The sequence below is a fragment of the Panthera onca genome, chromosome B1, assembly GCF_046562875.1.
Source record: "Panthera onca isolate mPanOnc1 chromosome B1, mPanOnc1 haplotype 2, whole genome shotgun sequence".
In the NCBI taxonomy this organism is placed as follows: domain Eukaryota; kingdom Metazoa; phylum Chordata; class Mammalia; order Carnivora; family Felidae; genus Panthera; species Panthera onca.
The window spans coordinates 33661935-33681553 of NC_138342.1; the positions used below are offsets into that span (position 1 = coordinate 33661935).

The window sequence follows — 19619 nt, forward strand, 5'->3', positions numbered from 1 at the left end:
CATTAATTTTTTTTTTTTTTTGAGTGGCATTAATTTTTATTGAGAGCCTGCTCTATGCCAAATATGTGCTTGGAGCTTTATCTGTTTTCTCTTTAATCCTCAAAATACCCTTTTAGGTAAATATTATAATTATCATTTTTAACAAATGAGAAAATTGAGACTCAAGGAAATTATGTGAGTTGCTCAAGCTCATTCAGGTAACTACTAAGGGGTGGGGCCAGGACTTGAACCTGGGCCACAGAACTCCTCCTACATCTTTATGGGTTTTTGTTGTTGTTAGATTAAGTCAGCAGAGACAGGGGAGAGATGCCTTCACTCCCTCCTCTTGCATCCATGGCAGATTCTGCTAACTGATCTTGGCATATGTTTTCCTGAGCTGGGACAATGTATAAGGCACAGGATATATTTAGAGAAGTAGAAGTTATGATCTATGTTCTCAAGGACTTTTGCCTTGACCTAGGTTAAAATATTACATAATACCAGAATAGTAATGTAAGGCTGTAAATAACACCCTAGCCATAAGTGCTAAAAAGATCCTGGTAAGCTTATGAATCATAGGATCCACCATCCTTTGTTTGAGAGCTGGCCGTCTCCCAACTTTTTAATTCCCTGGATTTCTTTTCTCATTTTAGATATTACTCATTTATTCAGTCAATCAATATCTCCTCTGAACCTGAGAGTGCAGCACAGAACAAGGCCATATCCCCACTCTCATGGAACTTAGTTTCTAGTAAGGAGACAGACAATAAACAAGCAAGCACACACATGCATGCACGTACCTCAGCTGGTCATAAGTGCCATAAGAAAAGTAAAGCAGGAAAGATATAGAGAGAGGGTTGGAGTGCTACTTTGGGGAGGGTCCTCAGGGAAGGGCTTTCTGATAAGGTGGCGTTTGAGCTGAACCAAGAAGGAAGAGGGAGGGGGAGTTGGGAGGATAGGTCCAAGAATGCCCCAGGCAGAGGGAACCACCCCGAGCAGGGGTGGTGTGTTTATGGAAAAGCAAAGGAGACCAGTATGGCTGTGGTGGAGGAAGCAAGGGGAACAGTGTTAGAGATGGAAAATCAGAGGTCTTGCAGTCACTAGCAAGGGTTTTGGCTTTTACTGTGGGTATATATACACCACATCTTCTTTATCCATTCATCAGCTGATGGATATTTTGGGCCCTTTCTATAATTTGGCTCTTGTTGATAATGCTGCTATAAACATTGGGATGCATGTGCCCTTTTGAATCAGCATTTTTGTATCCTTTGGATAAATACCTAGTAGTGCAAGTGTTGGGTCATAGGGTAGTTCTATCTTTAACTTTCTGAGGAAACTCCGTATTGTTTTCCAGAGTGGATGCTCCAGTTTGCATTCCCCCCAACGGTTCAAGAGGGTTCCCCTTTCTCTGCATCCTCACCAACATCTGTTGTCTCCTGATTTTAGCCATTCTGACAGGTGTGAGGTGGTATCTCATTATGGTTTTGATTTGTATTTCTCTGATGATGAGTGATGCTGAGCATTTTTTCATGTGTCTGTTAGCCATCTGTATGTCTTCTTTGGAGAAGTGTCTGTTCATGGCTTCTGCCCATTTCTGAAACTGGATTATTTATTTTTAGGGTGTTGGAGTTTGATAAGTTCTTCATAATTTTTGGATACTAGCCCTTTATCTGATATTTCACTTGCAAATATCTTCTCCTATTCCATAGGTTGCCTTTTAGTTTTGTTGAGTGTTTCCTTTGCTGTGCAGAAGCTTTTTATGTTGATGAGGTATCAATAGTTCATTTTTGCTTTTGTTTCCCTTGCCTCCAGAGATGTGTCTGGTGTCTTTCTAAGAAGAAGAGACTAGGACACAGATACACTCAGAGGAAAGGCCATGTGAGGACACAGGGAGAAGGTGGTCCTCTACAAGCCAAAGAGAGAGGCCTCAGAAGAAGCCAACCCTGTCGGCACCCTGATCTTGGACTTCCAGCCTCTAGAACTGTGAGAAAATAAATTTCTGTTGTTTCAACCACCCAATCTGTGGTATTTTGTTATGGCAGCCCTAGCATACTAATATGTGGGAGACAGGAGTCAGAGATGATGCCCTGGGGTGGAGTCTCTTTTCCGTTGTGGTTACGAAAGTTTGGGAGTTGGGTATTTTCTTCATAATGCTCAGAAGCACCAAGAGAAGTTGTCCTGCTTGCTTTTGCTATGAAGAGTTCCCAGTCTACTACACACCTCTAGCAGTGCCAGAAGGCCGTGGGGAAGGAGGAAGACACAGACATGTGCAGTTACACAGGGAGGAACAACCCCGCCATGCTAGCACCACGCTGAGATGCATAGCCCACTGTTCTGTTTTTCGGGAGGTCCTCCTTCCCTCCTTTCCTGAATCCCTTTTGTTGTGATTTCACTGGCATTTCCCCAAGCCAAATGGATTTAGGTACAATTGAGGGGTAGGAATAGAACGGTGCTCTGGGACTCAGTGAAATTTCTACAGCCCTGCCCCCAAGCTCTGTCTATCTCATTCATGGGGACCTGAAAGGGACTCACAGGTACTTCAGAAACATTCCCCTGCTCTCAGGTCCAGCCTGGTCACGGCCGCAGGTTCTATCATCATGGTATGTCACCCATAGTTGGGGATTCTGATTCCCTGCCCATGTGGAAGTGATGAAGCCTCCCCAGCCTCCAGACATCGAACAAGGTTGCCGTGTGCTCTCTAGTTGCCAAATGTTTCTGGCTCTTCCATTCAAAGTCTCCTTTTATGCAAGAGCTCCCTCTCTCTAGGAATTTGAAGGGCCCCTTGGAAGCCTGCACTGGAAAATAGTTTGAATTTCACTGGATGAGCCGCAGTGTCAGCCCCGGCCTCACGACACATCTGCCCTCAACAGGCTTGCACACTGTGACTCCCTTTTCCTTTCAGGCTGCACTCCTTCTTCATCCGGGATGCTGACCCCCATGGCGGTTTTCTTAAACCTGGGTAAGTGGATGTATGTCAAAGGTCAGGAAACTATGGCCAGCTGTCAATTTTTGTAAATAACGTTTTATTGGAACACAGCCGTGCTCATTCATTTACACCTTGCGTATAGCTGCTTTCGCAGCACAACTGCAAAGAAGAGTGGTTGCTGCAGAGACCGTATGGCCTGCAAAGCTGAAAATATTTACTATCTGGCCCTCTTCAGAAAGCATTTGCCAACCTCTGTGATAGATTTAGATCGGCTAACTTTCACAAAGTGGATAAGAGGATTAAAAAGACTACTACCAAAAAAAAAAAAAACAAAAAAAACAAAAGTAAGAAAGCAAACATATAAATCCACTGTGGATTGACAGTAATATTAACATTGCAATAAAAGAAGACAACAAGAAAATGGCAGGGCTGTTATTCTCTCACTTGTAGGGCTGCTTGTCAGATAAAAGGATAATCTTCTAATTAAGTCTGTCAAGAAGTTGGGGTGGGGGTGTACAAAGAAATGGATGGAAAGAAAGATAGATGAGAGAGAGGGGGAGAGAGAGAGGAATTATGGCTACAGGATACATGGAAATGCTGGAGTGCATTTCCCCCCTTTAATTATCACTTAACCCTTTTTATGGTCAAGCACTGTTCTTAGGAATTCACATATATTAACTTATTTGATCCTCAGAGCAACCCTAAGAGGCAGGCTCTATTTTAGTCGTCCCCATTTTATAGATGAGGGGAAACTAAGGCACGGAGAAGTTAAGTAATCTGCCCCAAGTTACACAGCTAGTATGTGGCAGTCAGGACTTGAATCCAAGCAGTTCGACTCCAGAGTCTATACTCTTAAACTCTACACTATCCTGTGTCTCCTAATTCTGAAAACAAAGACAGAAACAGATCCTCAAATGTTTGGAGAGCACTGCCTTAGTGGGTAGTCCTCTGGGGAAGGCTTGGCATCCAAGCTGGCAGCCCTTATCCCAAACTCCGGTGTGTGGTGAAAGAATTTGGAGACCACCCCCTTTAAAGGGACTTTGAGTTCTTAATTTTGAGACTCATGTCCAGGATGAACCCAGCAAATGTAGAAAGTAGCAGTGAAACAGGTGCTCCTTGCTACCAGTGAAATAGGGTGTGGAGGCCCACGGGGCATTTCCTGAGATTTCAAATGAGTTGAGAAGCACTGCTTAGCAAGTGTCACAGCTCTGAGCATCCAGGACAGTTGAGAGCTCGGGGCCGCTTGCTAGGAGGGGCCGAGGGCCTCCGGCATGGCTCTCAGTGGAGATCTGGCTCCTTTCCTATCTACCCTGTCCCTAGGCCCCACTTATCTCATTTGTAAAATGAGGGAGCTCAGCTAAATGATCTGTACAAGCTCTTCATGGGTTAAAACTATTCTGATTTCGTATTTAATAAAATGGAGAAAATATTCATGCCATGTTAATTTGCGGGGTTTTTATAAAAATAACCCTTTACATTATTTTTGACTTTTGCAATGAAAATGTAGCAGAAAGAAGGTATTTGTCCTCCCCCACCCCTCCTCTGCTACTGGGAAGAGAGTCTTTCAGCAAAACAATTCACTAGAGTTCTCTGTCAGGCAGGAGTTCTATTTCCAAGGGGTGGAAACACTGCCATCATTCTTCTGGAATGGAGCCAGGGATACCACCTCCCCCCGGGAGGCTTGACCACAAGGGGCAAAGCTTCAACCCAAAAGGGTTGAGTAGGGACCCTGGGGGTGGGGAGAGGGACAGGAAAGGATGGGAGATCCTTGAAGGTAGACTGTGTGTGAACTACAATGCAACCCCATGGGAACAGGAAAAGAGTATTTAGAAGCATCCTTTGCACCTCCATGTGTTCACGAGCAAGACAGAATTCTCCTAATGGCCTGTGTCCTTCCAGGTCTCAAAGACATGACAACACAGTTCCATGGGCATTTTAAAAAAGATGGCTGCCATGTGACCCTTATCTCTCTCTGCATGGTTGGTTTCTTCTGGGTGACCTTTCTTTTCCCTTCATTGTGCTTTTCTGTACTAATTTTTCTGCAATAGATATGTATTGCTTATGTAATAAGTTATATTGAAAATATTATGGGGGTGCCTGTGTGGCTCAGTTGGTTAAGCCTCTGACTTCAGCTCAGGTAATGATCTCATGGTTCGTGGGTTTGAGTCCCACGTCGGGCTCTGTGCTGACAGCTCAGAGCCTGGAGCCTGTTTCAGATTCTGTGTCTCCCTCTCTCTCTGTGCCTCCCCTGCTCATGCTCTGTCTCTCTGTCTCTCTCTCAAAAATAAATAAAACATTAAAAATTTTTAAAAAGTATTATATTATAGAATGTCTCTAATATCATTATATTACATTTTGGCAACAAACAAGTACCTCAAAATTGGTCCATTAGGGAGGATTTGGCTCCCAGAAACTCTGAAATGACTAGAATACTTTGTGAACTTGTGGCAAGGGACCACCACCTCTCAAAAGGTGCAGATGTTGAAAAGATTATTGTGCTCTCTGGAAATTCTTTTTTTTTTTTTTTTTTTTTTTTTTTTTTAAGATTTATTTATTTATTTTGGGAGAGAGAGATAAAACATGCTCGGGCACACACATGCGTGCACAGGCAGGGTAGGGGCTGAGAGAGAGAGGGAGAGAGAGAATACCAAGCAGGCTCTATGCTGTTAGCACAGAGCCTGACTCGAGGCTGGATCTCACAAATTGTGAGATCACGACCTGAGCTGAAATCAAGAGTGAGATGCTTAGCCGACTGAGCCATCCAGGTGCCCTGTGCTTTCTAAAAATTCTTTGAATTGTGGGTCCCCTTTTTCTGGCCAGAGTATACTCTATTGGGTGATGATTTTGCATAAACTATGGTGAGATGCTGTTCAGAACTAGTACCACAAGCTGGGAGAAGGTATCTGTTGGCATGAAAACCATGAACTTCCAAACTTAAATATCTGAGTGCTTTGTTAACCTGGATAAATATGCCAATGGATATGGCTGACCCTAAGTTAATGAGGCACTCAGGAAATGGGGTATATTTGGAGGGTCCACATTTCTGAATGGCTAAGGTTTATTCAGATTATATTCGTTGTAAATCAGTCTAAAGAATATCCGCCTGCTTCTCAGCCTTAACCCTAAATAGTGAATTCAACAGACTTCTTTTTTTCATTTAGTGTCCTGAAAAGCATGGGACTGCCATATTACAGGTTTCTTTTTTATACAGTTTGGAGCTGAGTGATTGGATAAAGATAGGCAGGTCCCTAGGAAAGCACCTAATAGTTGTTTTTAGAATGAATTTTTAAGCCTATTTTACATCTCTGTTGAAATTCTTCATTCATGCATTGTTCTTTTAGAATTAATTGGGGTGGAGTTTGCTTTTGGTCATTAGCATCTTTGCCCTAAGAGGCAGAATTGCCCCCACCCCCAAAAGTACTGATTTAACTTGGATTGTGTTAACATTGGTAGGTTAGTATCAACTGTTAAGTATTTAAACAAATTGTAAGTGACCAAAATGAATGAACCGAGTTAATTAAGAACAGTTAAGATCACCAGGGATGATCACCTTCCAGGCAGCAGTACCAGCACCAAGTGTTCACTCAGCACCTCTCACCAGGGGCTGTTCTGAGTGTCAGGAAGGATCAAAGAAACACAGGTAGAGAGTCTTTAAGCAGGAGACGTCATCACCCAGCTGCTGTCAATTGCCAGGTGGGTGAACAACAAAAGGAGGAGGGGTGTATTAGCGTGGGGAGCACCCTGGGTTGGGGCAGGCAGCCTGGCCAAGTGCTGCTAGAGGCAAACTACTCAACATCTCTAGACCTCAGTTTCCTCATGTGAAAACGAGGTGTTCAACTCAATTTCAAAAGGACCTTCAGCCTCTGAGACTCCAGAGCAGATGTTTGTTGAAGGAGGCCTGAGGGTTTACAGCAGGAACTGTCATTTGATGGGTGAGTCAGACTGGGGGCAGCAGGAAAATAATGTCTTCACAATCCACACAAGGGCACAGGCAATTAGGAAACACACTTAGCTGATGGCTTGAGTGTCTGTTCCACTCGGAGGATATATTCCTGAAGAGGGACAGGGTGACTCATCAGCCGGCTGTAACCTGATGAAATAGAGCTATCCAATTTCCTTGCTCTGATTCCAGGCAACCAAAGGATCTTAATTTGGTTTTCCAAGGCAGTTTCCCCAGGCAAGCAGAGGAGTAAGTTATGGCAATTGGAAATTGACATTCTTTCGTGGGAGCAAAATTAGATCACGTGTGAGAAATGACTGTGAAATTAAATAAAGTAGCATTCAAATTCAAAGAAACAGCATTCTCAGTAATATCCTCATTAGTTATGAATCATTTTTGTGCTGATTTGATTGGCCTTTGAACCATGTTTCTTTTTTAGAGCTAGTAAACCCTGGGTGACTCGATAAATATAGACATTCTGGATCTGGAAAATGAGAGGCAAAAATTACTAACATTTACATGGTGCTTTACAATTTTTTTTTAGGGTGATTTCACATAAAGATCCCAGTAGCACTGGGAGTGAGAGAATATTATGTTCCTGGTCTCCAGCTCAGGAAAGCTTAGTACTAGAGAGCTAGGAAGGGTTCGAGCTTGCAGTCAAACCTAGATCTTGGGCTTCAAATCCTGATTGCAGCGTGGCTTCCGAAGGGAGTGAATGCTCTTCTCCCAGCCCCTCTCCCCATATTCACTGACATTACCACAGGAGACACGTGCCAGATCTTGAAGGGGTTGAAGCAGAAGGTATCTGTTCTGGAGATCATGAAACTGATCTCTTTCCCTCTGCAAATGCCACGTGAAGTGCATTCGTAGGGCCTCTCCAGAGGCTGCCTCATGAGGGGAGGTTCTGCTTGGCTTCCCTTTGTCCTTAGACTCAGGCTGAATCTGCTTGCTGCATGTGGAGAAAGTGCCCGTTCTGCTTTGGCAGAGTCTCCGGAGTGTTGGGTTCCTACCTGTCTTCATCTGAAAGTTTGGTCTGGATATCCCCGCTGAAAGTGACTAGGGATCCCCAGCTGGGACAGCTCCCCTAGATCACCACTGCCGGATCTAGCCCACCCAGCCTCCTGCATCTCTGCTGCCAGAGCTGCCCGGCTCAGATTACCAGAGGGGAGGGAGGGTGGGTATGGATCTCAGGACCTGGGGCCCCAGGTGCACTGCAAGCCTGAGCTCTCCATCCACCTTGGCGAAACTCTGCCTGTGGCAGAGTGAGATCTTTGTATCCAGACCCTTCCAATTCACGGAGGCAAGTGGAAGACTGCTCCTTGGCTGGGAATTTCTAAAGGCTCAGGAAAAAGATGAACTGGCCCCATTCCTGCATCTCCTTTTGCTGGATTTACTTTGCTGTCTCCAGACTGAGAGGTAAGAGGCTGATGGGTGTGTAACCATCTCAGCTCATTTGGGGGCCACTTGTTTGGTGGGAGTGGGCCAGCAAACAGAACAAATGCTCTAACTGCCAGGAAGTGTTTGTGCCTCTCATTGACTCACCAGAAAAATATACCCAAAGCTTGTCCCTAGCTGATGCTGGGTCCTGCCCAGTTCTAGTCCTCAGTTTGTTGTTCTTTGCTTTGAAATACATACGACATTGAATATTGATCCAGGTCCCTCTTTTTGAGCAGCTGTAGAAACAGCAGATGGAAAATATGCTCAGAAATTGTTTAATGACCTTTTTGAAGATTATTCCAATGCTCTTCGTCCAGTAGAAGATACAGATAAAGTCCTGAATGTCACCCTGCAGATTACACTTTCTCAGATTAAGGACATGGTAAGTAACATAAAGTGGTGACTCTTTGAAATGGTGCTAAGGATGAAGCTAACAGTGCTTTCCACAGAGATGTCTTACCCAGAATTTGAGAGGGAGTGAGAACAGACAGCAACATGTGCAAGCTGGCGGAGGGAGGGAATACCAAGGAGAGGTGCTCTCTACAAAAGTAATTTCACTAAATGTTACCTGATCCTGGCCATTAAGAGTAAGTCTTGATCATCTAGACAGAGATGGTGTCACATATTGTAGGATTCCCTTTCTATGAGGTGTCCAAAATAGGCAGAACCATAGAGACAAAAAGCAGAGTAGTGGTTGCTAGGGGCTGTTGAAGAACCGGAGACTTGTGAGTGATGGCCTGATGGTCATAGGGTTTCTTTTTTGGGCTGACAACAATTTTCTGGAATTAGATAGCGGTAATGGTTGTACAACATTGTAATCCACTGAATCATACATCTTAAGAGGGCTAAATGGTGAGTTTTATGTTACATGAATTTTATTCCTGTTTTTTTTTTTTTTAAAGAAAGGTAGTGTTTTAAGATGGCGTATCTTATTCAGTGCTTATATGCGTTTAATTACACAAAGTTATGAAACTTGAAAGACTTTCTTCTGTATATTATAGATATTTTCTGACTTTCTCATTCAAGTGAATCATCAGTTGATCAATTTTCAGAGAAATTTGGGCTGTTGATCCATGCAAAGATCTGATGGCTTCAACATTTGTCCACTTTACATTCAGAACAGTAAATTAAGTAGAAAAAAATATGGCCTTGGCAGTCAGTCAAAGGGTTAGACTAGAAAAGCTCTCATTTATTTAATGAAAGTAGATTTGTGCCCTTGGAATTTCTGTTGCAAGGAACAAGTGTTCTAGAGATGGAAGGCATTTGGTTGAGGTGTCTACTGGACAGAGTTCTATCATGGTTACTTGTGCAGGATGAAAGAAACCAGATTCTGACTGCCTATTTATGGATCCGCCAAATCTGGCATGATGCATATCTCACGTGGGATCGAGACCAGTATGATGGACTGGATTCCATCAGGATCCCCAGTGACCTGGTATGGAGGCCAGATATTGTCCTATATAACAAGTAAGTACAAGTCAGTCATTACTTGGGAATGAACTTGCTGATTTAACAGAATTGAAACATAATGAAAAAAGATATTTAAAACATGCATGAAGTACCAATTCATGTATCTAGACCCTGAAATCATGGTCATAGAATCTTAGGTAATATAATAATGGGTCATAAAAGCTTAGAGCTACGTTCCCCTTTTGGATGAGAAACGATTTTATAGGTTGTATTGGTTTCCTAGGGTGCCGTAACAAAGTACCACAAACTGGGTGGCTTAAACAGCAGAAATATATTAGCTCACAGTTCTGGAGGCTAGAAGTACAAGGTTGGTTCCTTCTGAGGCTATGAGGGAGAATATTTTCCATGCCTCTCCTCTAGCTTCTGGTGGTTGCTGGCAATCTTTGTTTTCCCTGGACTTGTAGAAGTATCACCTTGACCTCTGCCCTCCTCTTCACATGCCGTTCTTCAATGTGTTGTCTATGTCCATTTTTTCCCTTTTATAAAAACAAAAGTTGTGTTGGATTAGGGGCTGCCCTACTCCAGTGTGACCTTGTCTTAATTAATTACATTTGCAATGGCCCTATTCCAAATTTACATTCTGAGGTGCTGGGGGCTAGGATTTCAGCATATTCATTTCTGAGGGCTACAATTCAACCCATAATAGTTGTGCTCCCTTCTCCAAGATCATGTATCAGTAACAGTGATACTACTAAGATTAAATCAGAATGGGCCAGCTAGTAGCTGACCTGTGGATTTCGGACATTGCAGTGGAAGATAAACTAGATCATAAGATCATCAGTTGGCCTTTTCCTGATTTCAGAGCTAGGAACCTTGAGAAAACCGGTAGGTACGGTTTATGTTTCCCAGATTGTAAAGTGCACATAAATCACCTGAAGAGCTTGTGAAAATACAGATTTTGATTCAGTAGGTCTGAGATAGAATTTGATGTTCTGCATTTCTGTAAGCTTTAGATGTCAGTGCTGCTGGTTCATGGACCACACTTTGAGAAGGAACCACATTGCTCTATCACAGTTCATGTTCAGTAGCTCCACCTATTTCGAAGGAGCTTCTCTCTTTTTATTCTGGAACCCAAGTTCTGTGGGTTGGGAAAGGTTCCTCTTTGACTCAGAACAGGGTGAATGAGGGGCAGTTCAGGGGAGCTCTCCTGAAAACTCAGCCTTCTAGTGCACATGAGTTTCCCTTCAGGAAGAAACATTGGTGAGTGGCAGCCAACTCAGAGAACTCATCCAAGGGACATGACCTATTGAGTTGTAGTACCTATCCTGCTGACCTTTCTCCATTCTGAGTGGCCAGGGGGATCTTCCGTATTCTTTTCAAGCAAGACAACATCCATGTGTTAGTGCTTTATTAGTCCAGTTTCTTCTCTCTCTCTCTCTCTCTCTCTCTCACACACACACACACACACACACAGAAGGCAAGAGAATGAGCCACATTGTCCATTAGTTCCTCTCACTCACAGGGCACAGGTAATCAGAGAATATAGTTTACATAGATCATTATCAGTATCCTATCAATTCTAACAGTTTTTCCTGGAAAGTAGAGTGCTAGTTCTTCTCCTCCCTCTGCTTTGATTGGCTAAAGGTGTGAGCAACTCTTACTGACGTGCTTCTTTGCAAGCTTGCATGGTAACCTAAGTTAGACCTACCCCAGTCCCCTGTTGTTACAGAAGCCAGTTGTGTGCTCATGAGCTCATACAAACCTACTGTGGCTTTCCTAAATTCTATCCCCATTCTCCCCTCCCCCTTTCTTCCCAGATCATTGGCCTTGAGGTGTGTGAGTTTTATTCCCTGTCCCTTTCAGGGAATCTTTTCACCATGTTGATTAATCAACTCTTTTCTATTCCTCTGGGTTGACTCTTCAGTCTTCTCTGCCTTCCTGTCCCAGATAGTTCTGTTTCAGATCCTTTATTCTGCTTTGCATTCTCCTTCTCAGTAATGTCAGAATTTTATTACTTAGAGGAAACTCTAAATGTAGTTATGGTTGGATGCCATTTGCATTCCTATACCCAGTTGAAATGAGAATAGAAGAGAGTTATAGGATCAGGCAAAGAAGGGACCTTGGTCATAGCCATTTTCCTGACCCTGGCCCTTCTAGCTGAATCCCTGGACCTGCAGACTCTTCTGATCCCAGATATAATATTCTTATTATTTCTGAGAAGGTAGTACACAACCTTGTAGACCACAAAATAGGCTTTCTGAGTGGTGGTGGGAGAGGAAAGTGGAGTATATGGTAGTGATCCAATCAGTTGTGATAAATATAGATTGGGCAGGAAGATGCTTAACATCTAGATTCACCACTGGTGCCTGAACCCACAGGGCTACACTTGTTAGGGTGTGTTCAGGATGGTTATTGGTCTGGAAGTTACTTCATGTGAGGAGCAGTTGAATTTGTTGATACTTAGTTTGGAAGCAAGAAATCCTTGGGAAGACTTGATAGCTATGTTAGTCAACCAAGGAGAAAATAAGGTAAAGAAAAGAGAGAATTGCTCTAAAATCCAAGAACTATTAAAAGTTAAAGGGAAGATAAACAGTTTAAAAAATAATCATAACGAATAACTTGAGCAATGAATGTTCCCAAAAGATAGTGAGCTCTTTAGCAATATAGTTATTCAAGCAGATACTGGCTCTGTTACCAGATCAGTAAAAGAATAAATAAATTTTGGCTCAGAGTTCTAGTAAGGTTGTTTAGTCTAAGTATATGGCCAATATAATGGTTAGTACAAAAGGCTACAAGGATTCCTGACATTACACTGGGTAAAGACTGAATTATAGAAATTCTGAATGTACATTTATTATGAGAGTTCTTTTTTTTTTTTAAAGTTCATGTATTTATTTTGAGAGAGAGAAAGAGAGAGAGAGGATATGCAAGAGAGAGCAGGGGAGGGGCAGAGAGAGAGGGATAGAGAGAATACCAAGCAGGCTCCTGGCTGACAGTGCTAAGCCTGACATGGGAGCCTGATGTCACCAACACTGAGATCATGACCTGAACCAAAATCAAGGCTCTGAAGCTTAACTGACTGAGCCACCCAGATGCCCCATGAGAGAGTTCTAATGGTTGGGTTTGGTTTTTTTTCAAGATTTTTTAATTTTTGTTTTTTTTTTAAGTTTATTTGTTTATTTTGAGAGAGGGAAAGAAAGTGCATGCATGAGTGGGGGAGGAGCAGAGAGAGAAAGAGGCAGAGAGAGAATCCCAAGCAGGCTCCACGCTGACCATGTGATGCGGGGGCTAGAACTCATGAACCATGAGATCATCATCTGAGCTAAAATCGAGAGTCAGACACCCAACCAACTGAGCCACTCAGGTGCCCCCCAATTTTTTTTTAAGTAATCTCTATACCTAATGTCAGGCTCAAACTCACAACCCCGAGATCAAGCGTCGCATGCTCCACCAACTGAGATAGCCAGGTGACCCTAATGGTTGGGTTTCAGTGGGCCATGTTAACACTTGTTTTAGACCTAGTAAGGAATTGGGTACCTTATCATATGTGGACAAACTTTGTCTAGAATTTAGCATTAGGGCTTGCTTAAGTCATCTAGGTGGTTGAGAAAATGGCAAACTTGTTAGATGAGTTTAGAAGTAAAGGAGGGGAAGAGGAACAGGTTTGAGGGAAAAAATGATGAGTTTGGTGTGGGATCTATTCAGTTTGGGGGGCCAAAGGAACATCCACATGGAGACAACCAATGAAGAGACTGAAAAGGCAATTCTTAAACCTGGAAAGAAGGTCAGGGATAGAGATACCAAAAGCCCTTTGAGCCCTTATAGAACTACTCAAGGAAGGAAAGAAAATGACTGTGGATAAAGCTGGTGAAACTCTTCACTGAAGACATTTAAAGAAGACATATAGAAGAAATGGCTAAAAGGGTGGAAAAAGATGTGAGAGCGAGTTGTGGCATAGAAACCACAGGGAATTAAGGATGTCTAGAAACTTACAGTGTGAAATGTTTGGGAAGAATTGAACAGGATAGGAATTTAGAATACGTCTTTATATTTGCCTGTTTGCGTCATGAATGACCTTTGAAAGAGGACACATTGGGAAGAAGCCAAACTGTAAGAATAAAAGCAAGGTGGGGAAGTGACAGCAACATGTATCACTTCCAGTGTATAGAAAAAGAGGCGGGAAGTGAGAAGTGCCTGAGAGGAAGGAAAGCTGGTAGGAGAGACTATGGAATGTTATGCCCAGAATTTGTGATCCCCAAAGACCACTAGGTAGCCGAGTCTGATGCAAAAGCAAAAGAGCCTTTATTCGAGCTAGCTCGAGCTCAATCCCCTACCTGCACCGATGCAGCGGTGAGATACCGGGGAGAGAGAGTGAGTTTCAAAAGGACAAAGGTTTTATTGGGGCCTAGGGGCAGTTGGTGAGGTAATGGCCGTGGCCTCAGCCGATTGGCTGTGGAAGGGTCTGGGGAAGGGTCGGAGTCCTGTTAGGCAGGTGAGTGGGAGGTTACTCAAGGGGAGGAGGCGCGGTCAAGGTGAAGGACACAGAACAAGATGGAGTCGGCCGGCGTAGGCCCGCCCTTTCATGGAACAGCATTGGGAAAGGTTTAGATGATATAGAATAAGAAGAACCAAGAGAGGGGCACCTGAGTGGCTCAGACTACTGAGCATCCGACTTTGGCTCAGGTCATGATCTCACAGTCATGGATTCAAGCCCTGTGTCAGGCTCTGTGCTGACAGCCCACAGCCTGGGGCCTGCTTTGGATTCTGTGTCTCCCTCTCTCTCTGCCCCTCCTCCACTCTCTCTCTCTCTCTGTCTCTCAAAAATAAATAAACATTAAAAAAAAAAAAAAAAAGGAGAACCAAGAGATGCAGAATCCTGAAGGAGACCTGGGAGGACAGGAATCACAGTATCGGAAAGGAAGTTAGCCTTGGAAAGAAAGCGGGGGCTTCTTTTTGTTTTGGAAATGTCCAAAGAGATTCTCTCTGATCCTGAGATTCTCTCCTCCAATACCAAGAAGGCAGGATGGGTGAGTGATATTCTCTGTTCACACATAGTTCTCACTTCTCATTTAGCTAACTATATACATTTCTCATTGTTACAGAGGATAGGTTCATGGATTTTCAAATGACTTCAGCTTGTTATCTTCACAAAGACCCATTCTAAAGATCCTCCTCTCTAAACCCTCATTAAAGGCCATCATTAAAATTTGAGCACCACAAGGTTAACTATAATGGTCTGATTTGGTCCACTTCAGACCATTACAATTAATGTTGTGGTGCCCAATTTTTAAGAAGTGGAAAAAAATACTTTAAAACATGCCAGTTCTTTGATCCAGCACATGTTCTTCTAGCAATTTAACCTAAGAAAAGAGTCAGTGGATAAATGCAAAGATTCAATTACAGGGACATTCACTACAGCATTGTTTATAAATGCAAATCATGGAAACTGACAATGTTGAGCATCAACAGATGGGTTAAATAAGTATGGCATCTCTATATAATGGAATATAAAGGAAAACTATCAGCCGTGAAAATAATGTTGCAGGAGAATATGAATGAATAACCACATTTTAAATTTTGTATCATCCTTTTTATGCTAAAATAATTTTTTTATTTCAGGATAATTTTGGATTTCCAGAAAAGTTGCAAAGATGGTGCAGAGTTCCTATATACCCCTCACCTAGCTTCCCCTGATGTTACATCTTATATAACAGTACATTTGTCAAAACTAATACAATGTTATTAGTTAAACTACAGACTTTATTGGATTTCACCAGTTTTTCCACAAATGGGCTTTTTATTCCAGAATCCAATCCAGGATGCCTTTCACATTACATTTAACCATAATATGTTTTGTAGGGAAAAAATTATAAGGGAGACTGGAAAATACGCATTAAATATGAGTAGAAACGTATCAGTTAAGGTTGTGAGCATTGAAAACTGACTTTGACTACTTTGTGAAAAAAGGGGTTTGTTGGAAGGGCATGGTGCAGCTCATTGAATTAAAGGGGGAAGAAAAGGGGCACCTGGTTGGCTCAGTCGGTGTCTGACTTTGGCTCAGGTCATGATCTCATGGTTTCTGAGTTCGAGTCACATGTCAGGCTCTGGGCTGGCAGCTTAGAGCCTGGACCCTGCTTGGGATTCTGTGTCTCCTTCTCTCTCTGCCCCTCCCCAACTTGTGCTCTGTCTCTGTTTCTGTCTCTCTCTCTCAAAAATGAATAAACATTTTTTAAAAATAAAGGGGGAAAAATCAATGACCAGTTTTTAGAAAGGACACCCTGAGACTGCTCTAGAGTTTGAGGAAGCAAGGACTCCTGAGCTGGTTTGTTTTATTAGGAAGCACCACCAGGGCGACTGTTTTTGGTCTTTGGGTCCCTCTACATAAGATCTAAACTCCAGGGAGAGTGAATCAGTTGGATCTAGCCCTTGGCCAGAGGAGGCTGGGGCACCTTGATGAACATTTCATCTGCCTTCTAATGGTGGTAGAAAAAGTGACTCTCTAAAGGAAAATAGAAATTCTGTACCCAGGCATAAATGTTGATAAAGCAAAAAGAAGATATACCTAGAATAAATTATTATTTCTTAGGTTATGGGTAAATGAATTTTTGTCTGCGTTTTTCAAATGTTCTACGATAAACATGTACAACTCTTCCAATCGCAACAAAAGGCTATTTTAATATTCTTGTGTCCAAGGTCAATAAAATCAGGTAAGCAGGCCTCCCTGTTAGAATTCAGCCTCAACAGGGTTACTTTTTGTCTAGATGCTTGAATCATTATACCTGGACTAAGAAACTGGCTTTGGAAATGAAGAGGAAAGGACATAGAGCAGAGATGCTTTAAAGGAAGAATCCCGGAGAAGTTGGCCCTGAGTAGTTACAGGAGATGGAGGAGAGGGGCAAATTGGAATTGGTTCTGACCTTCAGCCAGGGTGACAGGGAGAATGGTGACCCATTGCCAGAGGCACTGAAGTGATGGCCACAGGGCCGTGAGCTATTTGGAGTGAGGGAGTTGATGAGTTCTCTTGACCAGCAGCTTTCATATTCCTCCTCTGGTCTCCAGGGCTGATGACGAATCTTCTGAGCCTGTGAACACCAACGTGGTTCTGCGGTATGATGGGCTAATCACCTGGGATGCACCAGCCATCACCAAAAGCTCCTGTGTAGTGGATGTCACCTATTTCCCCTTTGATAACCAGCAGTGCAATCTGACCTTTGGTTCCTGGACCTACAATGGCAACCAGGTGGACATATTCAATGCCCTAGACAGTGGAGACCTCTCTGACTTCATCGAAGATGTGGAGTGGGAGGTCCATGGCATGCCTGCTGTGAAGAATGTGATCTCCTATGGCTGCTGCTCTGAGCCTTACCCAGATGTGACATTCACTCTCCTTCTGAAGAGGAGGTCCTCATTCTATATTGTCAACCTCCTTATCCCATGCGTCCTCATATCTTTTCTGGCTCCCTTGAGTTTTTATCTCCCAGCAGCCTCTGGGGAAAAGGTCTCCTTGGGAGTGACCATCCTGTTGGCCATGACTGTATTTCAGCTCATGGTGGCAGAGATCATGCCAGCCTCAGAAAATGTACCTCTGATAGGTGAGTTCAAGTGTCTCACACTTTGAGACTAGCTTTGTAGTGACTGGGATTGTACCTGTTCCTTTATACTCATAACAGTTAGGTCAACCTCAGATTCAACACAGGCTGTCACATACTTCATTTAGTGTCTTCAGTTGGCATCTTTGAAAACAGATATGGCTGTTTTCCAAAACTAGTCTTATGGCCTCCGGGTTTACACAAAAGGGAAATGAGAGGTAATATAGTTTAGAGCAGTGCTTCTCAAAGCATGGTCCCTGGACCCACAGTGCAGCATCATTTTAAAATGCAAATTCTCAGGGCCCACCCAGACTACTGAATTAGAAACTCTGGGAGCAAATCCTGGCAATCTGTTTTAACAAGGCCTCTGGGTGATTTTGATGCACTTTCTGTTTCATTGACTTAGAAGTTAAGGCCATGATTTTGAAGTTAAAGAAATCTGCACTTGAACTCTGATCTCACCACTCATTTCTTAATGATCAATCTTAGGCAAGTTACTTCATCTTTTAGTTTCTGTTTCATCACCTGAAAATTTTGTGTAATCGCTACTCATTGTGTCATTGGTTAGGGTAGGAGCTGGCATATGGTAAGTATCCAGTAAGTAGTGACTATTATTATCTTTTCACATCACAAGGGATTTCTTCTTGGGAAAGACTGGAAACATGATAGAAATGGCTGACTATTTTTAAGCCCATCATCTTCCCTTAAGAGAATAATCTTTAGCCTTTATTGGGTATAGTAGATATGGGAGAGCTTGTTAAAATGTAGATTCCTACATCTAAAGAGTTGGATTTAGCAATCTTGGGCAAGAGTTGGGAATCTAAGGTGATTCTAGGATAGGCCACATTTTCAATACTCTGCTCTAATAAAATGTCCTTCTAAGGATAGACGTGGAAAGAGACTACCCATCCCTGCCTCCCCTTCTTTTCCTTACCTCATTTTGAGGCCCCTCCTAACACCTTTCCTACCTGCACCCTGCCACCAGGGTCCTACTCAGTTCCAACACATCTGTCTCAATGACTTGCTGTTGTAATAGATGCTTCCCAGAATCAGAGGCTAGACCTAATTTCTGGTTCTTTAAAGTAGACAATTAGGAGAAATTTCAGGACACCTAGAGACTTAGAGACCAATATGAAAGCGATGTTGTACTGCCCTTTTATCCTCTACTGAATCCAATATTACCCAATATTCAGACATTGCTATGTTGGTTTCCCTGTTTGGAGAGCAAAAAACATAGATGCATGTACACACGGACACACACACACACACACACACACACACACACACACTCACCTTTTTGAGAAATAGACACAGAGAGTTCTCTCTGCCCCACCCCACACCACTAATAAAGAGGAAGAAGTGTATTGGCATTTCTATTACCTCTCCTGAGACAGAAATGATTGACAGTGATGACCTCTAATCACAACCTTATTTGAGGCGAGAACAATTGGCAGATCTCTCTTTCTTCTTTACAAGTGACATTCAACGGAAAGCTGACTAAAGCTTTAAAGAGAGAAGTCTTGGGATGTGTCTCAGAAATTTTGCAACATTACTTATTCTGTGTCTGTGATAATATTCCTTTCTAGGAAATAATTCCTTTCTAGGAAAGGTGCACACAGATCTTGAGCATGTTTATTAACTATTACAATGTGTCATTTGCAGCACCTATGAAATACATTTCTAATCTTATAAAAATGTGTTTAAGTTTTCTGAAGAAGTATAGTATTGGATCTAAGCTTCTGGCCCATAGTCTTTAGCATATTAAGACAGGTCCCATTTATTCTGAGTTTACTTGGAGCTCTTAACAAATAATGAGTGGATGATGAAATTATCAAGTACATTGTTTTCATCTGTTAAGATTATCATCTGAGCTTTTTCCTTTACCCCATTAATATAGTGCATTAGGTTTTCTGATGTTGAGTTAAACCCTCCTTTATCATGGTGAATTATCATTTTAAGATACTATTAGATTTAGTTAGCTAATAATTTTTATAGGACTTTCTCAAATACATCTGTAAGTAAAATGACCTTAATATTTCCTTTCTTGTTATTTTTGGAATCAAGGCTAAATTGACTTCATAATAGGAGATAGGCAGTTTTCTCTTTTTCTATTTCTGGAACAACTTGACATGGTAAGACTTATATAAGACATGCACTAACTTGTAAAAGTTTGGTAAAACTCATCTATAAAACCAACTCTGGAGCTTTCCTATTCCTTTTTTTTATGCTAAATTTGATGTCTTATGTGTTTCTAGAAATTTCATTTAGGTTTTCAAATATATTATTGTACAGCTATTTATAATATTATTTTATTGTATTCTAAATTTCTATCCTGTTA

The 19619-nt window shown here is 42.3% G+C and overlaps 1 protein-coding gene across 3 annotated transcripts in view; it reads left to right on the plus strand.

Moving 5' to 3' along the window:
* The window catches only part of CHRNA9 (cholinergic receptor nicotinic alpha 9 subunit), a 38314-nt gene that overhangs the window by 17333 nt on the left and 1362 nt on the right, over positions 1-19619 (plus strand). For 2 of the 3 annotated variants that reach the window (XM_060655181.3, XM_060655183.3), the window contains 5 exons: positions 1792-1962; positions 2882-8261; positions 8519-8664; positions 9595-9749; positions 16752-17284. In XM_060655181.3, coding sequence (XP_060511164.1) covers positions 8198-8261; positions 8519-8664; positions 9595-9749; positions 16752-17284 — 898 coding nt within the window. In that variant the 5' untranslated portion in view covers positions 1792-1962; positions 2882-8197. The remainder of the gene's footprint in view (positions 1-1791; positions 1963-2881; positions 8262-8518; positions 8665-9594; positions 9750-16751; positions 17285-19619) is intronic. The other variant, XM_078446178.2, reaches the window with a different exon arrangement.